The sequence below is a fragment of the Sorex fumeus genome, unplaced genomic scaffold (genome assembly GCF_029834395.1).
Source record: "Sorex fumeus unplaced genomic scaffold, SorFum_2.1 ptg000037l, whole genome shotgun sequence".
NCBI lineage: Eukaryota > Metazoa > Chordata > Mammalia > Eulipotyphla > Soricidae > Sorex > Sorex fumeus.
This window is the reverse complement of record NW_026606094.1, coordinates 24,415,961-24,438,138: the sequence shown is the minus strand read 5'-3', so window position 1 is coordinate 24,438,138 and position 22,178 is coordinate 24,415,961. Positions and strand designations below refer to the sequence as shown.

At 34.2% G+C, this 22,178-nt stretch overlaps 2 protein-coding genes and 1 non-coding gene across 6 annotated transcripts in view; 2 read left to right on the top strand and 1 right to left on the bottom strand.

Moving 5' to 3' along the window:
- Positions 1 to 22,178, bottom strand: part of COG5 (component of oligomeric golgi complex 5) — a 238,304-nt gene that overhangs the window by 171,426 nt on the left and 44,700 nt on the right. The window lies entirely within an intron of this gene.
- On the top strand, positions 1,358 to 7,998 carry GPR22 (G protein-coupled receptor 22). 4 transcript variants are annotated; one of them, XM_056118168.1, is made up of 3 exons: positions 1,358 to 1,746; positions 2,696 to 2,953; positions 5,215 to 7,998. In XM_056118168.1, exon 3 carries the CDS (start codon positions 5,241 to 5,243, stop codon positions 6,537 to 6,539), a length of 1,299 nt encoding a protein of 432 aa, XP_055974143.1. In that variant the 5' UTR covers positions 1,358 to 1,746; positions 2,696 to 2,953; positions 5,215 to 5,240; the 3' UTR covers positions 6,540 to 7,998. The 4 variants fall into 4 exon arrangements, with proteins under 4 accessions (XP_055974143.1, XP_055974142.1, XP_055974141.1 ...); XM_056118167.1 differs by having other exon boundaries at positions 2,696 to 3,632; XM_056118166.1 differs by having other exon boundaries at positions 2,696 to 3,728.
- Positions 19,620 to 19,722, top strand: LOC130027825 (U6 spliceosomal RNA). Its single transcript, XR_008793052.1, has one exon. It is a non-coding gene; the product is annotated as a U6 spliceosomal RNA (small nuclear RNA).

Sequence of the window (22,178 nt, the reverse complement as noted above, 5' to 3'; positions counted from 1 at the left end):
AGCATTACCAAAACTTTGCTACTGAAAACTATGCAGAAAATTTCAGAAATTCACAACAAAATTTTTCACATTACTCTCTTACTATAGGAATGATATTCAAAATACATACAACACAGCCAGCTGTGAAGCTTAAATATTCTCAGTGGAAAGATTATAAAAATTCATGATGCTTTTCAAGATTGTAAAAAAAATTATAATTGCAAACAAAAACTTAGAAAATAATATTTCTTAAATGAAGATCATAATAGTCCTAAATAACAGAAATAGGTGATCAGTATTCTATTAATTCAGTCATGTGAAAAATGCCTACTTTTATCAACTGACATAGAATCTAGCAACCTTACAAAGTCAATCATGTTTTAAAAACAAAAAGCCAATTATTAAAAAATGAAAGCTTACTTTTAGACAACAATAAGGATATCATTTTAAATTAGCATTTTAAGCTAATTATTTACATCATTTTTCTTTTGACAGTGTATGTAGCTTAAAACAATTTAGCATTAACTTATTAACATGTTACTAACTCTCTCTTTCCTTTACCAATATATAACCATCAACATTAACATAAGCTCTATGTAATAGTTATGGCATAGTAATCCACTATATGCCTATGTTAGAAATAGAAATAGTTGTCTGAAATAAAATTCTAGAGTAACTGATCAATATATAGCTACTGAAAAAAAAAAAGTGACCAGAGGTGAAACTGAGTAGCAATCTCAAAAGCAATACAATTAAATCTTTATATACAAAGACTATTCAATTAACAAGAAACTGTAAAAATATCATAGGGTAGATCTGGTTAGTAAAGCCAATGAGTAAAGTGAATGGGTACCTGAAAAAATGAATGTTACAGTCATAACTATATAACACCTTGGGAAGTTCGTAACAATTTAGAATACACTGAGACATTGACTCGAATACAAATATACTAGTTGAAATTCAATGTGGTTCACAGTAAAGATGCAGTGATTTTCTATTTGTAGAACAAAGAATCACAACCAAAAACATATATGAATAAAATATTCAAGCGCAATTATACAGATTTTAAAATATAAAATATATTTGTACAAAGAAATTATTTATTGCCCCTACCTCCTTGCATTTTTAATGCTTGCCATAAATGAACAACAAAGCAGAACAGAATATGAAATTTATAAGACTAATTTACTCATATTCCATTTCAGAGTCACACAGAATCCCTTATCAATTTGGTTTTTTAAACGCATCCTTATATAAAACAGTGGGGGAAAGTCCCTGCTATACATGTGAAGCACAGTTTAAGCTCAATACAACTGACCAATCAAAATTAGTGAATGCACTGCATCTCTCTGCAGTGGAGAGAAGCGACAAGGTAGGCTGTCATTCTGCAAAAGCTGCCCAAGAACAGCTTTCCTCTGAAAAGCAGTGCAGTTCCTATTTAGAAAGACTGAATCTAAATGTTGTCTCTGGAGACAAGAAGCCTTCAGTATGTTAAATTACTTTCATTATGTATTTTCAGATGCTTATTGATTCCACAGTAGGAAGAGTGAGACTGCAGCAGCCTCTAAGCAGCACTACATGTTCCATACATTAGCAGTACTGCTGAAACAATGGCACAGTACAGACACATATTTTCATTAAGGTCATTCTGGAAGAGCTGTTTATGATCCTCCTTCCCCAGTCCTCTGCTAACAAGTGAACAAAATGAATCAATCAAACCTGGAAATGCTTCAACTACATCAAGAATTTATCAAATCTTTAGCAGAGGTAAGATGCGTTCTTATTATAGTATACAGCTGCTTTTGAACCGGTATAGTGGGATAAAATTACTTCGGAAATTTTCCGTCTAAATTTTAAGAGGTTTTCAACATTATTTTTTGCTTAATTCTACTTATGGATAAGCATGTATTTCAGATCTATTTCTTTGAGGATATATTTTGAATGTGATTTGTTTAGTATATAATGTTAAAATCAAAATATACTGTTGATTTACTATGAAGACATCACTTTTAATTCACTTCAGTCACACAAAATATACTTAATGTCATCATACAATTTTTTTCAGGTGTTAAAAAAATTTCTTGTATTTCTTAAAAGAACCAGGTTTGCTACTGAACTATTATTTATTACTCAGATTGCTAAGTTTGCTTTGGAGCATGTTCACCGAAATGATTTAATTTGCAGTTACATTCTATATTACTTTTTACATGTCAACTACATGAACAATCCATCATCAGAAAATTGTACTATCTTATTATGAGATGTGTCTTAATCAGTTAAAATTCAAACTATGTGGCTAATAATTAAGCAAATTACAATATTTTATAGCATGAAATGATAAATTTTTCACAAAGGCAAAAAGAAACTGACAATGTGCTTAGTGAGTGCTAATTGCACATAATTTCTGAAAAAAAAATACAGGTTGGTGTCTAAAATGAGAACAGAAATTAGTTTTCAACATGTAATTTTTCTTTTCTTGTTATATTTGTAACACTGCTATTAAATAACATATACCATCTTTGTTATGAAAAGATATTTTTATTCAGAGAAACCCTTAAATTTATGCATAAGCTGTGGCTCTAGTAATACAGTTTGGCTATTTTGGTAACAATAACTGCATTAAGGTACTAAAATAAACAAAAATAAAGTAACTTTCAATTAAGTGGAAATGATTAGAAACCCTGTATCTTAACTACTTTTTTTCCTTTTTCACGAGGGCCCACAGCAGCTAATTCAGTATTTACAACTGGCAATATGAAGAATTCAACTGATCGAGTGTCTCCCTAGCTGTCTAAACCACAAGCTGCAGGATATTCTTGCAAAAAAATGATTTTAGGACACTGAGGAGTTAAAAACCAAAGAATACTTTATTGCTGGAATACAAAAAACTGACAGTAATCATCCCAAGAAGATGCTATATAAAATAGCCACAAAAAGAAAAAGAATGAAACTATAAAAGCCTGAAAACAAAATGGTGAGCATTTTTAAAGGGGGAGTTAATATTTAACATACCAGAATTGTGGAACTACTAATTCTTGAAGAAGCAGGGAAATATGACTTGCCAAGAGGAGAATGGCACACATTACCAGCAAGCTAAATGAAGCTTTAGCAAGTCTTTTCTGCACTAACTATTCAGATATTTCTATCAATTGATGTGACTCAAGGATTTTTCCATCTGAGTTTATGACCAATTATGTATCCTCTTTTAATGAAAACAAACCAAATTAGAAAGGAATGGTTTTAATCAAAAGAACATAAACTGGATTTATAACATAAAGCAAGCTGTGTGCTCAAGAAGCCAGTTCAAAATAATGAGGACTGCTATAGAAACAGATTTTCAATTGTAACAAGAGTGTCTAAATATATTTTAGAAGCTAGAAACCTGTGTTTCCTTTTTTGTTTTCACACGCTCTGGAGAATAAAGTGACACTGTCATATATTCCATCAGAGGGAAACATAATTCTTATGATTTGAGGAAGTTTCTCTTGATCGTGACTTTCTTAAGGCAAAACAAACACAAATATTTTATACTGGTCTTTAGAAATTCATCAGCCAACTAAATCTCACAATTCATGCAGTTGAAGTTTTGGAGAGAAAAATGAAAGAATTCCTACAAGACATGAAATAAAACACAGCTACTTCACTGCTGTCAGGTAAACATTTATGTCAAATCTGTCCATGACATCATGTACCAATTTGTGAGAAACTGCTCGTGTGAGCCAAAAGGCCCCTAAGGCAACAACAAACAGGTAGGTCAGAAGATGCATGCAGCCCAGCACACGGTTTTACATTTACAAAAGAAGAGAATCTTGCTTTAGAGGATAATTCTTAATTATCATCTAACTTGACGTTTCTGCTTTAATGATCAAGCTAACTGATGTGACAAACCTGATGTTTTATCTGTCAACTCGGGAAATCTGGCACTCAGAAATGTTTCATTTTCGTGAGATGTCAATGTTAGTTAAGACCTTTACTTATCTGAATCATTGTCTCTAGTAATACTTTATACCAAGTTCAAAAGAAATTAATGTTATAATCTGTGTTTCTAAAATATTATCCTGAAAATATACCTAACAAGAACTGTATTCTACACTTGTCAAAGATTACATTAAGGTTAAACTGAATTCTAAAAATGACTAGCTTTTATGCTTTGTGTTTGATTATGATTTTACAAACTGCTATATGTGAAATGTGAAATTTAGTTGGTTGTATGAGTTTATACTTTAAATGAATATTCTGGTACTGACATTTTGCCGCCAAAATTCAACATTATTATCATCACTCAGAGCCTTTATATATTAAAATATAGATCTGCTTGAATAAGCAAGTTTATTGGTATTCCTTGCTATTATATACACTGGGTGATTTATATAAAGACTTCACAGGAAATATATAACTTTTAAAAGACTGCTCAGAAAATGGACTTCATATATTGCTTTCCCTAGAATTTCATTTTTTATTTGAAAAACCACGTTTTGAACAATCAACTCATATTCTTTCTAAACAACTTCTAAACTATTTCTTGAACTCCTATTAAATTTCAATTTTCTCCTTCCACTAAGTATAAGAGGGTGTGGTCACAAAAATAAATCAATCATAGGAATCATTAGTGTTCTTTTACTAAGCTCTGTGGTTCTTTTACTTTAATATAATGTCTTTCCTAATTTTTATAATTTAAGTCTGTCAAGTATAGAGTTCAATGAGCATTTTCACTGTGAAATGTAAAATACATCATTTGCTATTTCTGTGAGAAATAACTAAATATTCCTAAGTATACTTCATTTTAAATTTCAAAGGAAAATTTTCACCTACACTAATTATGCTAGGATATATTAAAAGAGCATTTATTCCTCACCTACTCATGTTTTAAGGGAAAATATTAAAAAGACCAGGCTAAAATTAGTTCTTCTTATAGTGTATTTATATTATACAAAAATATACTACATCTCAATAAGTCTAACAAATCCAAATGAAGGAAACATATTTTGTGTATTAAATAAATTTTGCACTGCAGGGAACAAGCTTCAGACAGTTCCTTCATCAACAAGAAAACCCAAGTTCCTTTCGCATTAAAATAACTCAACCCTGGTTTTCTAATTCTCCATGCTTCATTAATAGTTTAAAAGCTTAAAAATTAAAATAAGAACACAGTAAAAAGATTCTTTTCCAACACATGCTTTTTTACATCATTTAAACTGCAAAATGTCAAATAGTTTATTCTATTTCACTTTCTAGGAGAAAAAAACGAATGCTCCAAGAGAATGTGTTTTTCTCCCATTCTGGAAATCAACATGCAGTCTGAATCTAACATTACAGTGCGAGATGACATTGATGACATCGACACCAATATGTACCAACCACTATCATACCCATTAAGCTTTCAAGTGTCTCTCACCGGATTTCTTATGTTAGAAATTGTATTGGGACTTGGCAGCAACCTCACCGTATTGGTACTTTACTGCATGAAATCCAACTTAATCAACTCTGTCAGTAACATTATTACAATGAATCTTCATGTGCTGGATGTGATAATCTGTGTGGGATGTATTCCTCTAACTATAGTTATCCTTCTGCTTTCACTGGAGAGTAACACTGCTCTTATCTGCTGTTTCCATGAGGCCTGTGTATCTTTTGCAAGTGTCTCAACAGCAATCAACGTTTTTGCTATCACTTTAGACAGATATGACATCTCCGTAAAACCTGCAAACCGAATACTGACGATGGGCAGAGCTGTAATGCTAATGACATCCATTTGGATTTTTTCGTTTTTCTCTTTTTTGATTCCCTTTATTGAGGTCAATTTTTTCAGCCTTCAAAGTGGGAATACATGGGAAAACAAGACACTTTTGTGTGTCAGCACTGATGAATATTACACTGAACTGGGAATGTATTATCACCTGCTAGTACAGATCCCAATATTCTTTTTCACTGTCATAGTGATGTTAATCACATACACCAAAATACTTCAGGCTCTTAATATCCGGATAGGCACAAGATTTTCAACAGGGCCAAAGAAGAAAACAAGGAAGAAAAAGACGATTTCTCTAACCACACATGAGACCACAGACATGTCCCAAAGCAGTGGTGGGAGAAATGTCGTCTTTGGTGTAAGAACTTCAGTCTCTGTAATAATTGCTCTCCGGCGAGCTGTGAAACGACACCGAGAACGACGAGAAAGGCAAAAGAGAGTCTTCAGAATGTCTTTGCTGATTATTTCTACATTTCTTCTCTGCTGGACACCAATCTCTGTTTTAAATACCACCATTTTGTGTTTAGGACCAAGTGACCTTTTAGTAAAACTAAGATTGTGTTTTTTAGTCATGGCTTATGGAACAACTATATTTCACCCGCTGTTATATGCATTCACTAGACAAAAATTTCAAAAGGTCTTGAAAAGTAAAATGAAAAAGCGAGTTGTTTCCATAGTGGAAGCTGATCCCATGCCTAATAATGCTGTAATACACAACTCATGGATAGAACCTAAAAGAAACAAAAAACTTACCTTTGAAGACAGTGAAATAAGAGAAAAATGTTTAGTACCTCAGGTTGTCACAGACTAGAAAATTCACCAAATTCATATCTAGAAGTTTTTAAATTGTAAAAAATAAAATTACTGCCAAATATTAAAAAAGAACATTTCAAGTATTGGTGTAAATTTTCAGTGTAAATGTCAAGATTAGATTAGTTCATATATATTCAACTTCTTCATTACTTAATGTATTTGTTGCATGGCAGTTTGTTAAAGTAGTACCATGTGTATATTTTGTCAAAATTATGTCCATCCTAAGATATTCGTGTAAGTCATATTTTCTAAAGAATAAATACATAGCCTTAAAAAAGTGTATAACTTTAAAATGTAACTCACAGAGATATCCTTGTTTTATATATATACAATATGAAACGTATATATATATAAAGTGGACTATTTTTAAGCCACAGATTATAGATATATTTAAGTGAAGACTCCTAGGGTATCATTTTAACATAAAGACTAAAAGGATGGGCTCCAAATAATCAGAGCAATCTAGAATTTCTTGTATATTATGTGTTCTAATATAGAGTACTTGATATATCTTTCATACATCAAAAATAACGAACTATGTTCAAAACTTTACCCTTTTATTTTTACTATAGGAAATTATAGTATTTATTAAGATATTTAAAAGTCAAGAATCAAAACTGAAACACAAACCCCTGTATATATATCCCCATCATGATAGGAAAACATAAGGTTCAAGTTTATTATACAAAAAGATTGATTTTTTTAAATTAAGGAAACTATGCCTATAATATGCAAACTAATGGATAATAAAGGGAAGGAAGAAAGTTAAATTACAATCTCCCTCACTTTGTTGAGTTTAAGCCAAATACTCTAAATATGTATATAAATAAAGTATACAGGTAAAAAAGCATTCAATAAAATAAACTTGACTTCCTAACTTTATTCTAGTCAATTTTTTCATATTAAAATTTGAGTATAGTCAAGGAAAAATAAATAATACCATTTTAGAAAGGCCTAACAAAGCCAACTGCTTCTAATTTTAGACTCAGAGAAACTTCAGAATAATGCAACTCACATTATAGTTCCCAAATGTTTCAAAATACTATATAGTTGTTTATATTCTGAAAATCATTAAAAGCAGCAGTAATCTGTCAACTTTTCTACTCTATACCACTTAATCTAACTTAAAATATTTTGCCTTCAGTCCTCAAATCATGCTGAATAACTATGAAATTATTAATCCTAACTATTGATATCAGGCTAGGGAATCTCATATCAAACAAGTATTTTCCAAGTATTATAATCTAATAATCTATCAATGAGTGCTAATGTACCTATATAAGAAAGTTAGCAATAAGTTAAAGTAGGCAAATACTTACTACCTGACAACCGACTTCATGAAAAAGTTTTCTATTTTTTTAACTATATTCACTAAATCAAGCAGCCACTCATTTTTAAATAAAAAAAAATTATGTGGAAAAATTAAATAGTATGTCACTTTTGTGCAAATGATTCTATTCAATCTAGTATACTAAGACCCCTAATATTGGGGAGGGGAATGAATCAATGAGGTTATAAATAGCAAATTAAATTTTGATTTCTTATAAAAACATCAACATAATTTCAAATTTGGTAAAGGCATAGTTCACTTCTTCCACATATCTATTCTTCTATAGATTAAATAAGACAGTAAATAAGCAAGGAGGACCTAATCTTTGTAACCCACAGAGAAATCAAGACCATAGAAAAATGTAAGAATACTATTTCATTGATATACTTGAGAGAATATCTAATAGACATTAAAAATTTAAATGACTTTATACTCTTACTCCTAAACCTAAATGAAAAATTTAACCATTTCATATTCAATAAAAATTAGACTATTTTTATATCAGGAAAAAAACTTTCATATTAAGAAAAATTTTGTTTTTAATCTTCAAATGTATTAATTTCCAAAGAACTGCTTTAGAAACATTTTTCTAAGATATTTATCTAAACTGCTTTCATATCCTCTTGTTTACTATAACTCATCTACAAAATAAGTGGCAAATATAATGTTACCCTCTAAAACTCTGATTATTTCTAAACATGACATTGTAACTGACAAATAACAAACATAATTGACACATTATGAATATACAAAAGTGCATCCACTGATTGCCAGATAAGTTATAATAACTAATATTATGTGGTGCATTATACAAAATATTTGTAAGTTCATCTTTTAAAAATAAGTAAGAAGAATATTTGTAATTATTGATCTCAACTTAAAAGAATGAGAATCTGAAGCATTTGATTAAATGTTCTATGAAAGAGATGACCTTTACTATAATGTGCAAATTTTTCACTTTATATCAAATATCTTTACCTCACAAAGTACAAGTGCTACATTTTCATGTAAGAATAAGATTTTTAAAGCAAAACCACTATGAGGAATAGTAAATTCAATATGGAATTCTTCCTTAAAACTGTATTTTTTTTAACTCACATGCTACAAATTACAGAGATACAAATTTCTATATAATTGGGTGACTCCTTCAATGCAAAAGGAATAGTAACTATTAACTTAAAAACTATCCAAGGATGAGGCCAGAGCAATAGTACAGTAGGTAGGCATTTGCCTTACATGCGGCTGACCTGGGTTAAATCCCTGGGATCCCCAGCATCCATTTGGTTCCCCGAGCACTTCCAGGAGTAATTCCTGAGTGCAAAGCCAGGAGTAACCCCTGAGTATCACCAGCTATAGCCCCAAAACAAAACAAACATACAAAACTATCCAAGGATGAACTCAACACAATACAGGCTATTTTTTTTTTCTGTTTTGCTTGCTAATGTTAGGAGGCTATTATTTTACCAAGTACTACTCAAATTTATTATGAAAACTAATTTGTTTATAATTATTTCTTTTCTAAAGTCATTCAGAATAATTTTGTACCTCTCACCTATGATTTATCAATATTTAGAAATGTGGTCTATTTTAAAGTGAAGTAAAATAGTTTATTTTTATTTATTTAGGAAATGAGATTTGGGGGTAGAGGAAGAGACTCCATGAAATAAAGAATAGGATTTACATATCCCAAGTGTGAATGGGGTAAATTATAGAACAGATATGCCATTATCTATTTTTTAAGTCCCCGCATAATTTTTTTTTGGAGACATGACAGCTTGATTGTCAAATCTTTCATTTTCAACATAGACTAGAGGATAGAATCTTAATATCCTCATCCCACATAAATTTATAACAAGATTTCAGTTCTTAGGGAGTTAAAAATTAAACTTATTAAAATTATATTTAAAGATGACAACTTAAAAGTAAAATAAAATAGGTATTTAAGAGTGCTTTTATTCAACATAACAATTTCAAGGCTTTCTTTCCAAAATCGGTCAAACTTTTGGTTTTATTACATTTTATGTTTGTACATTTAAGTAAAGCTTTGTGAGCAAGTACTTTTAAATTCTTACAAAATGAGGGGAGTATAGAAGACAGACTATATTATATGTAACAGAAATATTATACTCAAGAACTTGAAGACCAAAATCAATGTATTAAAATTTATGGCCACATCTATCTATAGAAAAAGAAAAGACAATTTAGTAAGTGTTATTTAAATAGAACAAAGTTCTGAGGTCAGAAAGATAGTACAAGGGGTAGGGCACCCACCCAGGTTCTATCTCTGGCATCCCTACTGGTCACCCAAGCCCAACTAGGAGTGACCCCTGAGCACACAGCCAGGAGTAAGCCCTGAGCACAGTGAAGTAAAACCTCTCCCACCCTCACCCCAAAAAAGAGCAAAGTTCTTAATAAACTTGAGAAGAATGGAGAAGCAAAAAGTGTAGTACAGCAGGGAGGGTGTGGGCCTTGAACAAGGTGCGATCCCGACACCACAGAAGGATCCCCTGGGCCTCACCAAGCATTATCCCTGCTGCAGAGTCAGGAGTTAGCCCTGAGCACTAGCAGATGTGACTCCAAAATAAAAAAAAAAAAGAAAAGAAAAAAAAAACAAGAAAGGAAAAGGGTAAGGGAAAGAGAGAGAGAGAGAGAGAGAGGAGGGGAGTGGAGGGGATGGGTGGGGAGAGGGGAAAAGAAAAAGAATTACATTAGATGTAAGTGTAAATGCAACACTTTTTTAAAGCACTGTTGAGAAAAGGCTACTGACATTCTAGAAAGAGTACACTGCTCTTTAGAAAGAAGAAAGTAACAATGGCAGTAAACTGATCTGCAAAGTTAAATTAGGGTCAAAGAGCAGAGAGGGCCTTAAAAATGCAAGCAGAGAAATCTAAGCAGGAGAATTACACAATGAGATATGAGCCACAAGAAATTAATGAAATAGAAATAGAAAGAGTTGATTAGATAAGACAAAAATGATAGTAAGCCAAGAAACCAAATGAACTGGCATAACACAGAATATGGGAGTGTTGCTATTACTGTGGCAGGTAGTGAAAGGCTTAGGAAAACTTGCCGGGAGAAGCTCAGCAAAGGAATGTCTAGATGTGACAAGCCACATGAAGGCAGAAACACGGAGTATGCCAACTAACCAGAAAAAGAACTGGCATAAGACATTGAAGAATTAAAAGTGACGGCCATAAAGAGGGCCTTAAGAAACTAGATTACCCTCAATGATCTAAGAACTTTTGAATTATGTTTTGTAAAAAATGTAAGGATAACAAGGTCAAAAACAAAAATAATTCCTTTCAAAACATACAAAGTAAAATATCATTATTTAAAATATGGTTGTTATTAGAAACTACTGAAAATGATCATTTAACTTGCTATTTCCAGCATCTATTACACATTTTAAGTATTAACATCCATTTTTCCACTAAACACATATTTTCTTCTTCCAGTAAAAATTTAATTATAAATACTTAACGGAAAAACACCAAGACACATTAAAATATCCTTTACTTTTTTCCTCATAATAATCTATTTTTAATATCATCCAACTCATTTCATATATAATTTTCTTTATCTTGATAATGAATGTGTAAGTAATCTTAATGAAAATAATCAGTGTTTCTAAAAATCTTATTGAAAAAGAGTTGAATATTTAATTCTCTTTTGCAATTAGTTTAAACTTCATTTCCAAATCATCTTATAAAAGGAAGGAAGGTTACTCAACAAAGCGAAGCAGATTTTTTTCTAAGAAGAGTGAAAAACAAATACAATGCATTTCTTTCCTTCCTTTCTACTTAAAAGATGAAAAGCAAAAAAAAGCAAAGAAAATTCCGGAGCCTATTTTCTTTGCATCTCACAGACACTTGCTGTACTCCTTCTGAAAGAAAGTAAGCTCTTATTGAACTTCAGGGAAGGAAAACAAAACTAAACATGATATGACTAATAAATGATAGGAGAGAAGGCAGCTCAGATCATATTACGAAACTGCAATGGCGGGCTAAAATTGTGATTGCTTGTGTGCTAACAACATACCCCTAAAGCATATAAACATTTACACTCTTGCAAAAACAAATCAATAACTAATATTTTTAAAAACAAGATACGGCAGGGAAAAGATATGAAATAGTTCTTAAAAGGATATAAAGTGACCATATTTTGGAGTTACAAATTTACAAAAGAAAAGACTGATCTTTGTCTAAAAATCATTCAGAACAACACAAAGATTATTTTTAACTGACAACTGAACAAACTAATTATATATGTGCATATATAATAAGAAATAGAATATTGGAATATTTTCACAATTCATTGGTGTTTAGAATAAAGTGGTACTGGCATGTAGAAATAAACAAAAAACTGTGCTCATCACTAATATGAGAGTTATCACCTCCTAAAAAAGTGTCTGTTTCACAGGAGAAAGAGAAGTAAACCTAAACACACTATTTAGCCTGCTATTAATAAATAAAATTAAAACTGAAAAAAGTTCTAAATATTTCAACAGTCCTCTTCACATTTTTTACAGGCTTCTGTAAGCTATATTCATGGCTTTCAAGTGTGACAGTTTTGTAGCTCCACCAGCAAGTGTTAAAAAGGGCTGTCATTCCTGTCACTCACACCAAAACAAACTCCCTATCACTATCAACCTTGAAGTATCAAGTAAGATAAAGAAGGGTTGAGACTGTCTAGGACTGAGGTTGTTTTTCTCACCTTGCTTCTATGAAGGCAATATATCATATGTTTCTGAGAGATAGTAAACAGACTACCAAAGAATATCCACCAATTTTTCAAGGATGAAAAGAAAAAGAGCAATAGAAGATTCTATTCTATATTGTTATAGGGAATTGTTTTCTATTCAGTTATGGGTATACAATACTAACAACAGATGAAAATATGAGAATTTTAATCTGATGTATACTTTGAAAAATGTGAATGCTCAAATGAGAGTTCAGCTATATTAGAAAAAGACTACAGGGGTGAGAAACATATTAGCCTTATATAAGTAATACACATTACCCTACCTGCAACATATTGCATGGTGAGAATATTATATATTGATTGGGTACATAAGACTAAAGATATATCTATTTCTTTCTAATATTGTTAATATTTAAGAACTGAAATGTAAAAAAATAAGTAAATTTAGATAGCTTACACTTTCACAGTTTCTAACTCCTAAAATACTATCGTCCTTACTTTGCTACTGAATTTTCCCCCATCTATCACATCCTACAAAGAACAAAATTCTAGTAAATTGTAGCAACCCAACTTTATATAAACCGTCTTTAATTCACACAAATAGCTGTAATATAATCTTTGATAATACATCCCCCCCAATATATCTGCTGTATACTAACTCATCAGTAAATATTAGTAAAATTGAAACCTTTTCCAACTTTTAAACTTCTGGCCCTACTGTGTCTTATTTAAAATTTTTTCTATAAAAGAATTCTTTTATATGTATAAAAAAATTCTTTTCTGTATATATAAAAGAATTCTCTACAATACTTCTTTAAAATGACAATTTCTGTGTTCCACTTGAAATTTACTGAATCAAAAATTCTAGGATTATAGTCCTAAATAATGTTTTAGTAAGTACTCCCAAGGCAATTTGTGTGCTAAAGCTTAACCACCACTACCTCATAGAGTATAAAAAAAAAACAAATAGGTATCTAAAAGAAAGACATTCACAGAACTAATAAATGAAAAGTTTGCAGGTCTGAACTCAGTGCCTTCTTAAAGTTTGTTGGTTTTTTTTTTCAGTTTAGGTAACATAGTCACAACAGTCTTAACATTTATGGATTTGATGTACAAAATTACTATACAGAATCACCACCACCAGTGCTCAGGACCCCTCACCACAGTCCTTATGTAGCTGAAGATATTTTTTCATTCAATGAAATTATACATTTCATTTAAAGTAATACTTTAGTCGAAAAGAGTGTGAGTATGTGTTTGGGGAGGGGAGGTCTTTCTAAGGACAAAATATTATCTCTTTAAATAGGACACTTTCTCCACAAAGTTTCCCTTAAAAATCTGGGCTAGGGGCTGGAGCAATATAGCACAGCGGGTAGGGCAATTGCCTTGCACACGGCCGACCCGGGTTCGATTCCCAGCATCCCATATGGTCTCCCGAGCACCACCAGAAGTAATTCCTGAGTGCAGAGCCAGGAGTAACCCCTGTGCATTGCAGGGTGTGACCCAAAAAGCAAAAAAATAAAAAAAAAAGTGAAAAGAAAGAACTAATCAGCATAATGGATAAGTGACTTCTCTGAGCAATACTTATGTAATTCTAATACAGAAAAAATTGAATATTTTATAACCAAAAACTGGGATAGTTCATTATATTGAGAGAATTACATTGGGAAGCGAAGTTGAGCAGATAAAGAATTATATTAAGAAACACAAATCAGGGGCTGGAGCGATAGCACAGTGGGTAGGGCATTTGCCTTGCATGCAGCCAAAACGGGTTCGATTCCCAACATCCCATATGGTCCCCTGAGCACCGCCAGGAGTAATTTCTGAGTGCATGAGCCATGAGTAACCCCTGCGCATCGCCGGGTGTGACCCCCAAAAACAAAAAGAAAAAAAAAGAAACCCAAATCAGAATCCGAAGAGATAGTGTAGTGGGTAGTCACTCCTTGCATGGTGCTGAGACGGGTTCATTCCAGGTACCCAGATGGTTCCCTGAGCCCACCAGGAGTGATCCCTGAACACAGAGGCAGGCGTGAGCCCTGAGCACCACAAGGTGTGCCCCCCCCAAATTTTTTTAAAAGGCAAATCTGGGGCTGGGAAGATTGTACAGCAGGTAGGGTGCTTGCCTTGGATGCAGTAAGATTGTTACTCTTCACCTTCTATACCAGTATATCTGAATGCCAAATGCACTGAAGCTTTGAAACTTTTGGGAACAGTATAATTGTAAAACTTTTGCTATTTTGCAATATTGAACGTCATTAGCTGGGCTGGAGAGATAGTTCAACATGATTTGCACACTGGGCATGACATTTCACCCCTGGTACTGCATCACCTGGAGTAACCCCCAAGTACAGAATGAGGTATGGTTCTCAAACAAAAAATAAATAAAAATCATGTTAAAATTTCTATCACTATCACTATCACTATCACCCCATTGTTCATTGATTTGCTCGAGCGGGAACCAGTAACGTCTCCATTCATCCCTGTCACGTCCTAGTGTAGCCCAACGGCATATTGGGGGCTCTTTCAGGGTCAGGGAAATGAGGACAATCATTGTTACTGTTTTTGGCATATCGAGTACGCCATGGCTTGCCAGGCTCTGCCATGTTGGCAGGATACTCTCCGTAGCTTGCCGGGCTCTCTGAGAGGGATAGAGGCTTTTGGGGAAGCCCCTAATAGCCTTTACAGTATTCCCAGAAAGGCATATATGTGGGCAGGTGACTCTCGGTAGCCTGCTGGGTTCTCTGAAAGTGAGAACTAGACAATAAGAGGTCTAGGTATACACCAACTGCCGTGTAACCCCATCAACAGCCAAGATCCAGAGACTATAAAACCAAGCTCCCGGAAGAGAACAATGCAGTCTCCTGTCCCCGCGCCTGGCTGTTCTCACCGGGGCCCTTGGGAGAGGAGCAGGTTGCGTTTCCCTCTCCGCCCTGAGCAGAGCCCGAGCAGCTGAAGACCTCTGGGACCCAGCCACAGCCATGCTGAGACCACTCTCCACACACTAGGACGGGCCTCAAGCATGAAGGAACCGGCAGGGGAACCCAGGTGTGTGGGACCCGAGGCTCAGAGCTCCAACTTAAAATTTCATTTAATGAAAATCTACTTCTCTGAAATTAAAGAAGTGCATCTTTCCTCCCTCAATTCTTTGCTTACTTTTTCATAAACCATTTGTATCTCTGCTCATCTCTTACAAATCAAGCAATCTTTCAGAAATATAAGTTCTTATCCTCACCACTGCAGCTATACCAAGGGCTCAACTCCAGCGCCTCACAAATATTCTCTTCAGAGATATCAATCTCTGAATAATTTAAGGTACCACAGTGCACGCTGAGAACTCTTGATGTTGTTTTTTTTTTTTCTGGAGTCAGGGTGGGTTGCCTCTCCCCAATCCCTCATACTTCCAGAAGCCCCACCAGCCCAGCCCACCACCCATGTCTGCCCATAGTTGACTTTTTGGCACCCTGAGGCTGCAAAGCAACAAAAAGTTTAATAAATTCTTAGACAAGGTCTTACCAATCATGCAATGAAATATAATAATGTTCGCATAAATTTACTTTCTAGATCTATTGATATTAATATTGCAACAATGGTATCTAATCTATTTTAATCCTAGAATTGTATCAACAGTTGCCACTTTTATCCATATTAAAAATTTAAAAAACAGTAAAACAGAAGTGTAAGTTTTTAACAAAAAAAAAAATCTGGGCTAAAGAGACAGTACAGTTAAAAGTGCGGGCCTTGGATTTGGCCAATCCCAGCTGGATTCCCGGTAACGGTAACGATAACGGTAACACGTGTCACAAAACCACACAGTGTGGGCCTGGAGACACCCTTGCATGCCTGTGGCATTATGAATAACCCTCACTGGCCTCTAGAACACCAAGCTGGAGGCCCCTCCCCCCAAAGAAATCACACTCAGAAGATAAAATGGTATCAAACATAAAACATAATGATACACAATGTTACTTATATTTACTTCATTCAACCAAAATACTAGTTTATTATGAAAATATATAATTACTCTTCATCCTACCATCATTTTAAATTAAAATATACTATACTTGCACATTTTATTCAGTTCAATAAAAACTTACACGCAGCCAACATGGCCAACCCAAGTTTGATTCCTCCGCCCCTCTCGGAGAGCCCGGCAAGCTACCGAGAGTATCTCGCCCGCACGGCAGAGCCTGGCAAGCTCCCCGTGACGTGTTCGATATGCCAGACACAGTAACAACAAAGTCTCCAGTGGAGACATTACTGGGCCCGCTCGAGCAAATCGATGAACAACGGAAGGGCCTTTACCTTTACCTTTACCTTTTATACAAAGGATATGAATTACTAAAAAATTAACTCAGTAAAAATACTAAAATACTATATTTTGCATTATCTTTTGAACATATGTAGCTCAGGTTTGAGTCAAATATTTTTCTTTTGTTATTTTAATTTCCTTTGAACTATCAACACCATTTGGGGAATATTAAGATGTATCCTTTGATAATTTATGACTTCACTTTATTTTCTATCTAATTTTATAACAGTTTATATAACAGATTCTTAACACCCCTTCCCATGGTACTACAAAAATACCACGCAGCCTGAGCACATTTCTTATTAACCCTCTCAACTAAGCATTCTTTCTAACAAAATTTCAATAACATATTTCAGGTACACAAAAGTAATATACTTCAAAAAATATATATTTTGAAATTAATATATTTTAGATAAATGGTGACTTTGGTATAAGGTTTCCTACAGTCTTATAAGTTGCTTAAATAGGTGTACTTAATTTCATAAGCACATGCATATATATTTTTTCTCTAGTCAAATATGTACAAATTCAATAAGTTTCTTAAAAGAATATGTAACCAAAAACTAAAATAACTCTTCTCAGTGTTAAGAAAAAACAGAAAATCAAAATTGGTAAATGTTACATATAATTTACGTGCATTATATAAGATGACTTTTAAAGGCATAAAATTCTAGGTCTAAATGAGATAAATAATAAAATCATAATGAAATACTTTTAAAACACTGATATGAAAGAAAAATGCAAAATGCTGAGGCTAAAGAATACAATAGATAGGGCACTGACCTTGCAGGTAGCCAACCTGAGTTCAATTCCTAACATCCCATACGGTTCCCCAAGTATCACCATTAGTTATTTCTGAGTTCAGAGCCAGGAGTAAACCCTGAGCATCACTGGGTGTGGCCCAAAAAATAAAAAAGAAAAATGCTTATCACTTAAACCTACATTCTTGCAAGAAGTAAGGCATTAATAAACTGATTCCTACATATTCTCTTAGGTCATATAAAAAAGCACAGGAACTGACTATATGACTCTGAGTATCAATAAAATAAAAAATCTCCAGCTGTTCAAGAGAAGTACAAAGTACCCTTGAAACTAAGAACAGAAACCGTTCTATCATGTCATTTCTCAAAAAGTAAATGACGTGTAAATGTCTTCTACAACTCTTGAAAACAATCAACACATCAGAGGGTTGCTTGTGTCACCAAAAAAATGGTCACAATATCCTTACAGGCAATAAGAAGTTTTATAAGGCTGATTATTATGTTTTATCTCAATGTGCAATACAGACATAAGTCTAAGAAAAAAATGATTAGAAAAATATCTGGGAATAAATATGTTGTGCAGGTATAAAATCATCTATAATGCTGGTTTAATCCAAAGACAGATTCTAGAAGACTGAATAGTGTACTTTAACTATTTCATAAATATCTAAGGGATACAACAGATCATTGGAAGAGGGAAGGTGGTACTTCACACTGAAAAGAGACAGATGTTCTTAGAAACAAAAGAACTAGGCCCCAGGTAAATTCATATAGTTATTCCTTTCATGCCCCTCCCCCTCTGCAGCTTTCAGTAATTCACTAATGAAGAGAAGTGGATGGAATCCTTAAGTCTTCAAAACACCATTCTCAAATTAAAAAAAAAAAATCCCTCTGTTTTCAACAAGTAACTAGAAAAATAACAACTGAGGGAGAAATAGTTAAACATAAAATGATAAACATGAAATACGATCTGAACTGAGGTTAGACTAAGAGCTATTATCAAATTATAAAATGACATACTAAAGAACCCCTTTGTTTTGGTGAGGGGGTGTTTGAGGAGATACACCAGGTGGTGCTCAGGGGTTACACCTGGCTCTGCACTCAAAGATCAGTCCTGGCAGGAATCAGGGGACCATATGAGGTGCGGGGGATTGAACCCAGGCCAACCACGTGCAACTGCATTATCTCTCCAGCCCCAAGAACTATATTTTATCAACAAACTTTAAGAAAACTTGTTTTGCCTTAAATTTCTGATGCCCATTAAAACATATTCCTACTGATGATTGAAAGATACATTAAGAACAGATACAGTGAGAGCTAAAAGAATTGTGCTTTGAACTAGACAATAAAGACACCATATAAATATTTCATCATTGTTGTCAAATATAGGACATAGATATGAGAACCTTTTGCTTTTAAGTATATTATCCTCTATCAGTACCAGTTATATTAACAAATATGCTTCCTGGTTCTATAACACAACTCACTTCTCAAAATACATAAAGGTTTCTAAAAACTTAATGAACAACATATGTTACAGGATCTAGTAGGCAAATTTACAAAATGCCCAAACAAAACTGTCAAGAAGTAGTAGTCATAAACTCGTAATTGCGCTAATATATCTCTGTTATCTCGTGAGCATTAAAAATATCATAAAAGTACTTTTAAATGGCCTGCTATAATAGCATTTAGCCTTCACAAGTTCAAACTTAAAACATAAAAGGTTTGGGTTGTATGTACTTATAAAATCAGTAGAGATAAGATAATGCTAGTGACAGAAAATATAACTTCAGGGCCAGAGAGATAGTACAGTTGAGTGCTTGTCTTGCATGCAGTCAACCCAGGTTTCCTCCCAAGCACTTAATTTGGTTCCCAGAGCCCTGCCAGAAGTGATCCCTGAGCGCAAAGCAAGGAACAAATCCTGAGCACCACCAGGTGTGAACCAAAACCAAAAAAAAAAAAAAAGGAAAAGAGTGCGCGCTTCAGCAGCACATATAGTAAAATTGGAACGATACAGAGAAGATTAGCATGGCCCCTGCGCAAGGATGACATGCAAATTCGTGAAGCGTTCCATGTTCTTTTCGATCATTGTATAACTGAAACCCAAGTACAAAAATTTGTAAGTCTACAACTGTACCTCATGGTGTTTCACTAATAAAAATTTTTTAAAAAGAAAATATTACTTAAATATGGATCCTAACAAGAGGCAATAGGAAAAGAGAGAAGAAGGAAGGAAGGAAGGAAGGAAGGAAGGAAGGAAGGAAGGAAGGAAGGGGTTGAGGGAGGGAGAGAGAAGAGAAAAGAACAAAAGAGAAAAGAAAAGAAACAGCACTGGAAATTAATTGCAAAGGATAAGATTGGCTAATCGCATCCAGGTAAGAAGAGCATACAACGAGCAGACACAGGCATGAGCAGTCACACAAAAGGATGAAAAAGTCTCCAGGCCAGGGGACAATTCAATTTGGCTGCTCTGCGCAGACTACGAATGTAACTATGAATGTAACAGAGAGAAACAAACCTAGAAAATATGTTAGAATCTTGTTTGTGAGGCAAAAAAAAAATTTTTTTTATTAAACCCAAAACCCACTGAAAGACATTTTAGATGTGACAGCACATCAGGACTTCTAAAACATACGCACTTTCACTCTTCTACCTAATAATTCAGGTCCTAAATACCTAGAATTTGTGATCTTCAGACTCAGTTTCTCTACCTTAATTTCTTACAATTTCATTTTCTACTTCTTACAGGACAATTTTACTGATTTTCTTCTTCTGATCACAAATCTTCAATCATCCACTCCTCATTGAGACTTAAAATACAATCTTTTAATGGAAAAATAACTCAAATCCAATTACTATGGCAACATCTCAATATTTTTCAAATGTAGAAGAATTGAAAATATTCCACCAAAGACACAATCTCGAAAGACTGCCAGCTGAAATGCAATGTCCAAATATATTTTCCTACTGAACACTACTAAGAGAGAAAATCTAGCTCTAAGTAGAAATAACTTAAAATGCAGCAAAACACTTAACTCCATGACCTTTAAAAAAGTACAATTACACTGACAGTTGATGAAATACAAATTGTAAGCAAAAAATATGAAATAATGGAGTATTTCAAGAGGGTGGTGAAGTGACTGATTATTCACTAAATGGTATTGGGGAAATATGCATTGGGAAATAAAGTTAGATGATAACTATTACCAAGCCAGGGATTTTTGGAATTTCAAGAAGCAGATTACATTAAATTTCATGTGACAACACTAATGTTGTGTGGAGTTGAGATATAGTGGCTATTTAAGCAAATCATACCAAAACATTTGAAGATAAAAAAAATATTGCAATGAGGCTGGAGTGATAGCAGAGCGGGTAAGGCATTTGCCTTGCACATGGTCGACCCGGGTTCAATTCCCAGCATTCCATATGGTCCCCCAAGCACTGCCAGGAGTAATTCCTAAGTGCAGAGCCAAGAGTAACTCCTGAGTACCGCCGGGTGTAACCCAAAAAGCAAATATATATATATATATATATATATATATATATATATATATATATAGACACACACACACATATATAGTGACAAGTAGGGAGGTGAATATTTCTGTAGTAGTTTTATAGAAAATCAAAGTAATTCATTACGTAAATGATTAACAGGTGCACCTGTAATTTATTTATTTATTTATTTATTTATTTTTGGCTTTTTGGGTCACACCTGGCGATGCTCTGGGGTTACTCCTGGCTCTGCACTCAGGAATCACTCCTGGCGGTGCTCGGGGGACCATATGGGATGCTGGGAATTGAACCCAGGTTGGTCGCGTGCAAGGCAAACGCCCTACCCACTGTGATATCGCTCCAGCCCCCACCTGTAATTTTTTTAAATAAAATTAAAAAAAAAAAAAGGAAGGGACCCGGAGGGAACAGCACAGTGGCTTAGAACTCATATTGCAAGGGCAGACAAACGGGCAAATCTCTAGCGTTGCACATGCACGAAGTGTCAGCCTGGCAGCTCTGCTGTCTCTGATCCCCGACCCTGTGTGAAATTCCAGTCAGGTGTGTGTATGCACCAGAAAAAGGGGTGCGACCCCAGTGTGCAGCACTGCTAAAAAGATGGCATGGTCAGAAGATAAGAGCCCTAGTGAGTAAGTGTATGAGCACCACCACAACCCGAACAAGCATCCCCACCTATGTGCCTGGACTAGGAGCACAGCCTCCAGAGAACACACAGACAAGCACCTCTGCTAAAGGAGTGCAAACGGCAGTGCCCCTGTTGGCCCAACAGGCAAGCACTGCGAGCTAACGTGCAGCCTCCATGCAAGCACTACCGCTAAAATTGTACAAGCACCACAGCCAGGCAAGGGTGCAAGCCTGGTCTTCACAATCACATCAACAACAAGAAGAAGAGGGAGAGGCAGAGGGAAGTTTAGGAATCCAAGAATAGGATAAACTGGGAAACACACTTAGAGCATATATGGTAGAGCAAATATACTTCCATTAGCTAAAAGAATACTTATGAACTGGGCCGAGGAGATAGTT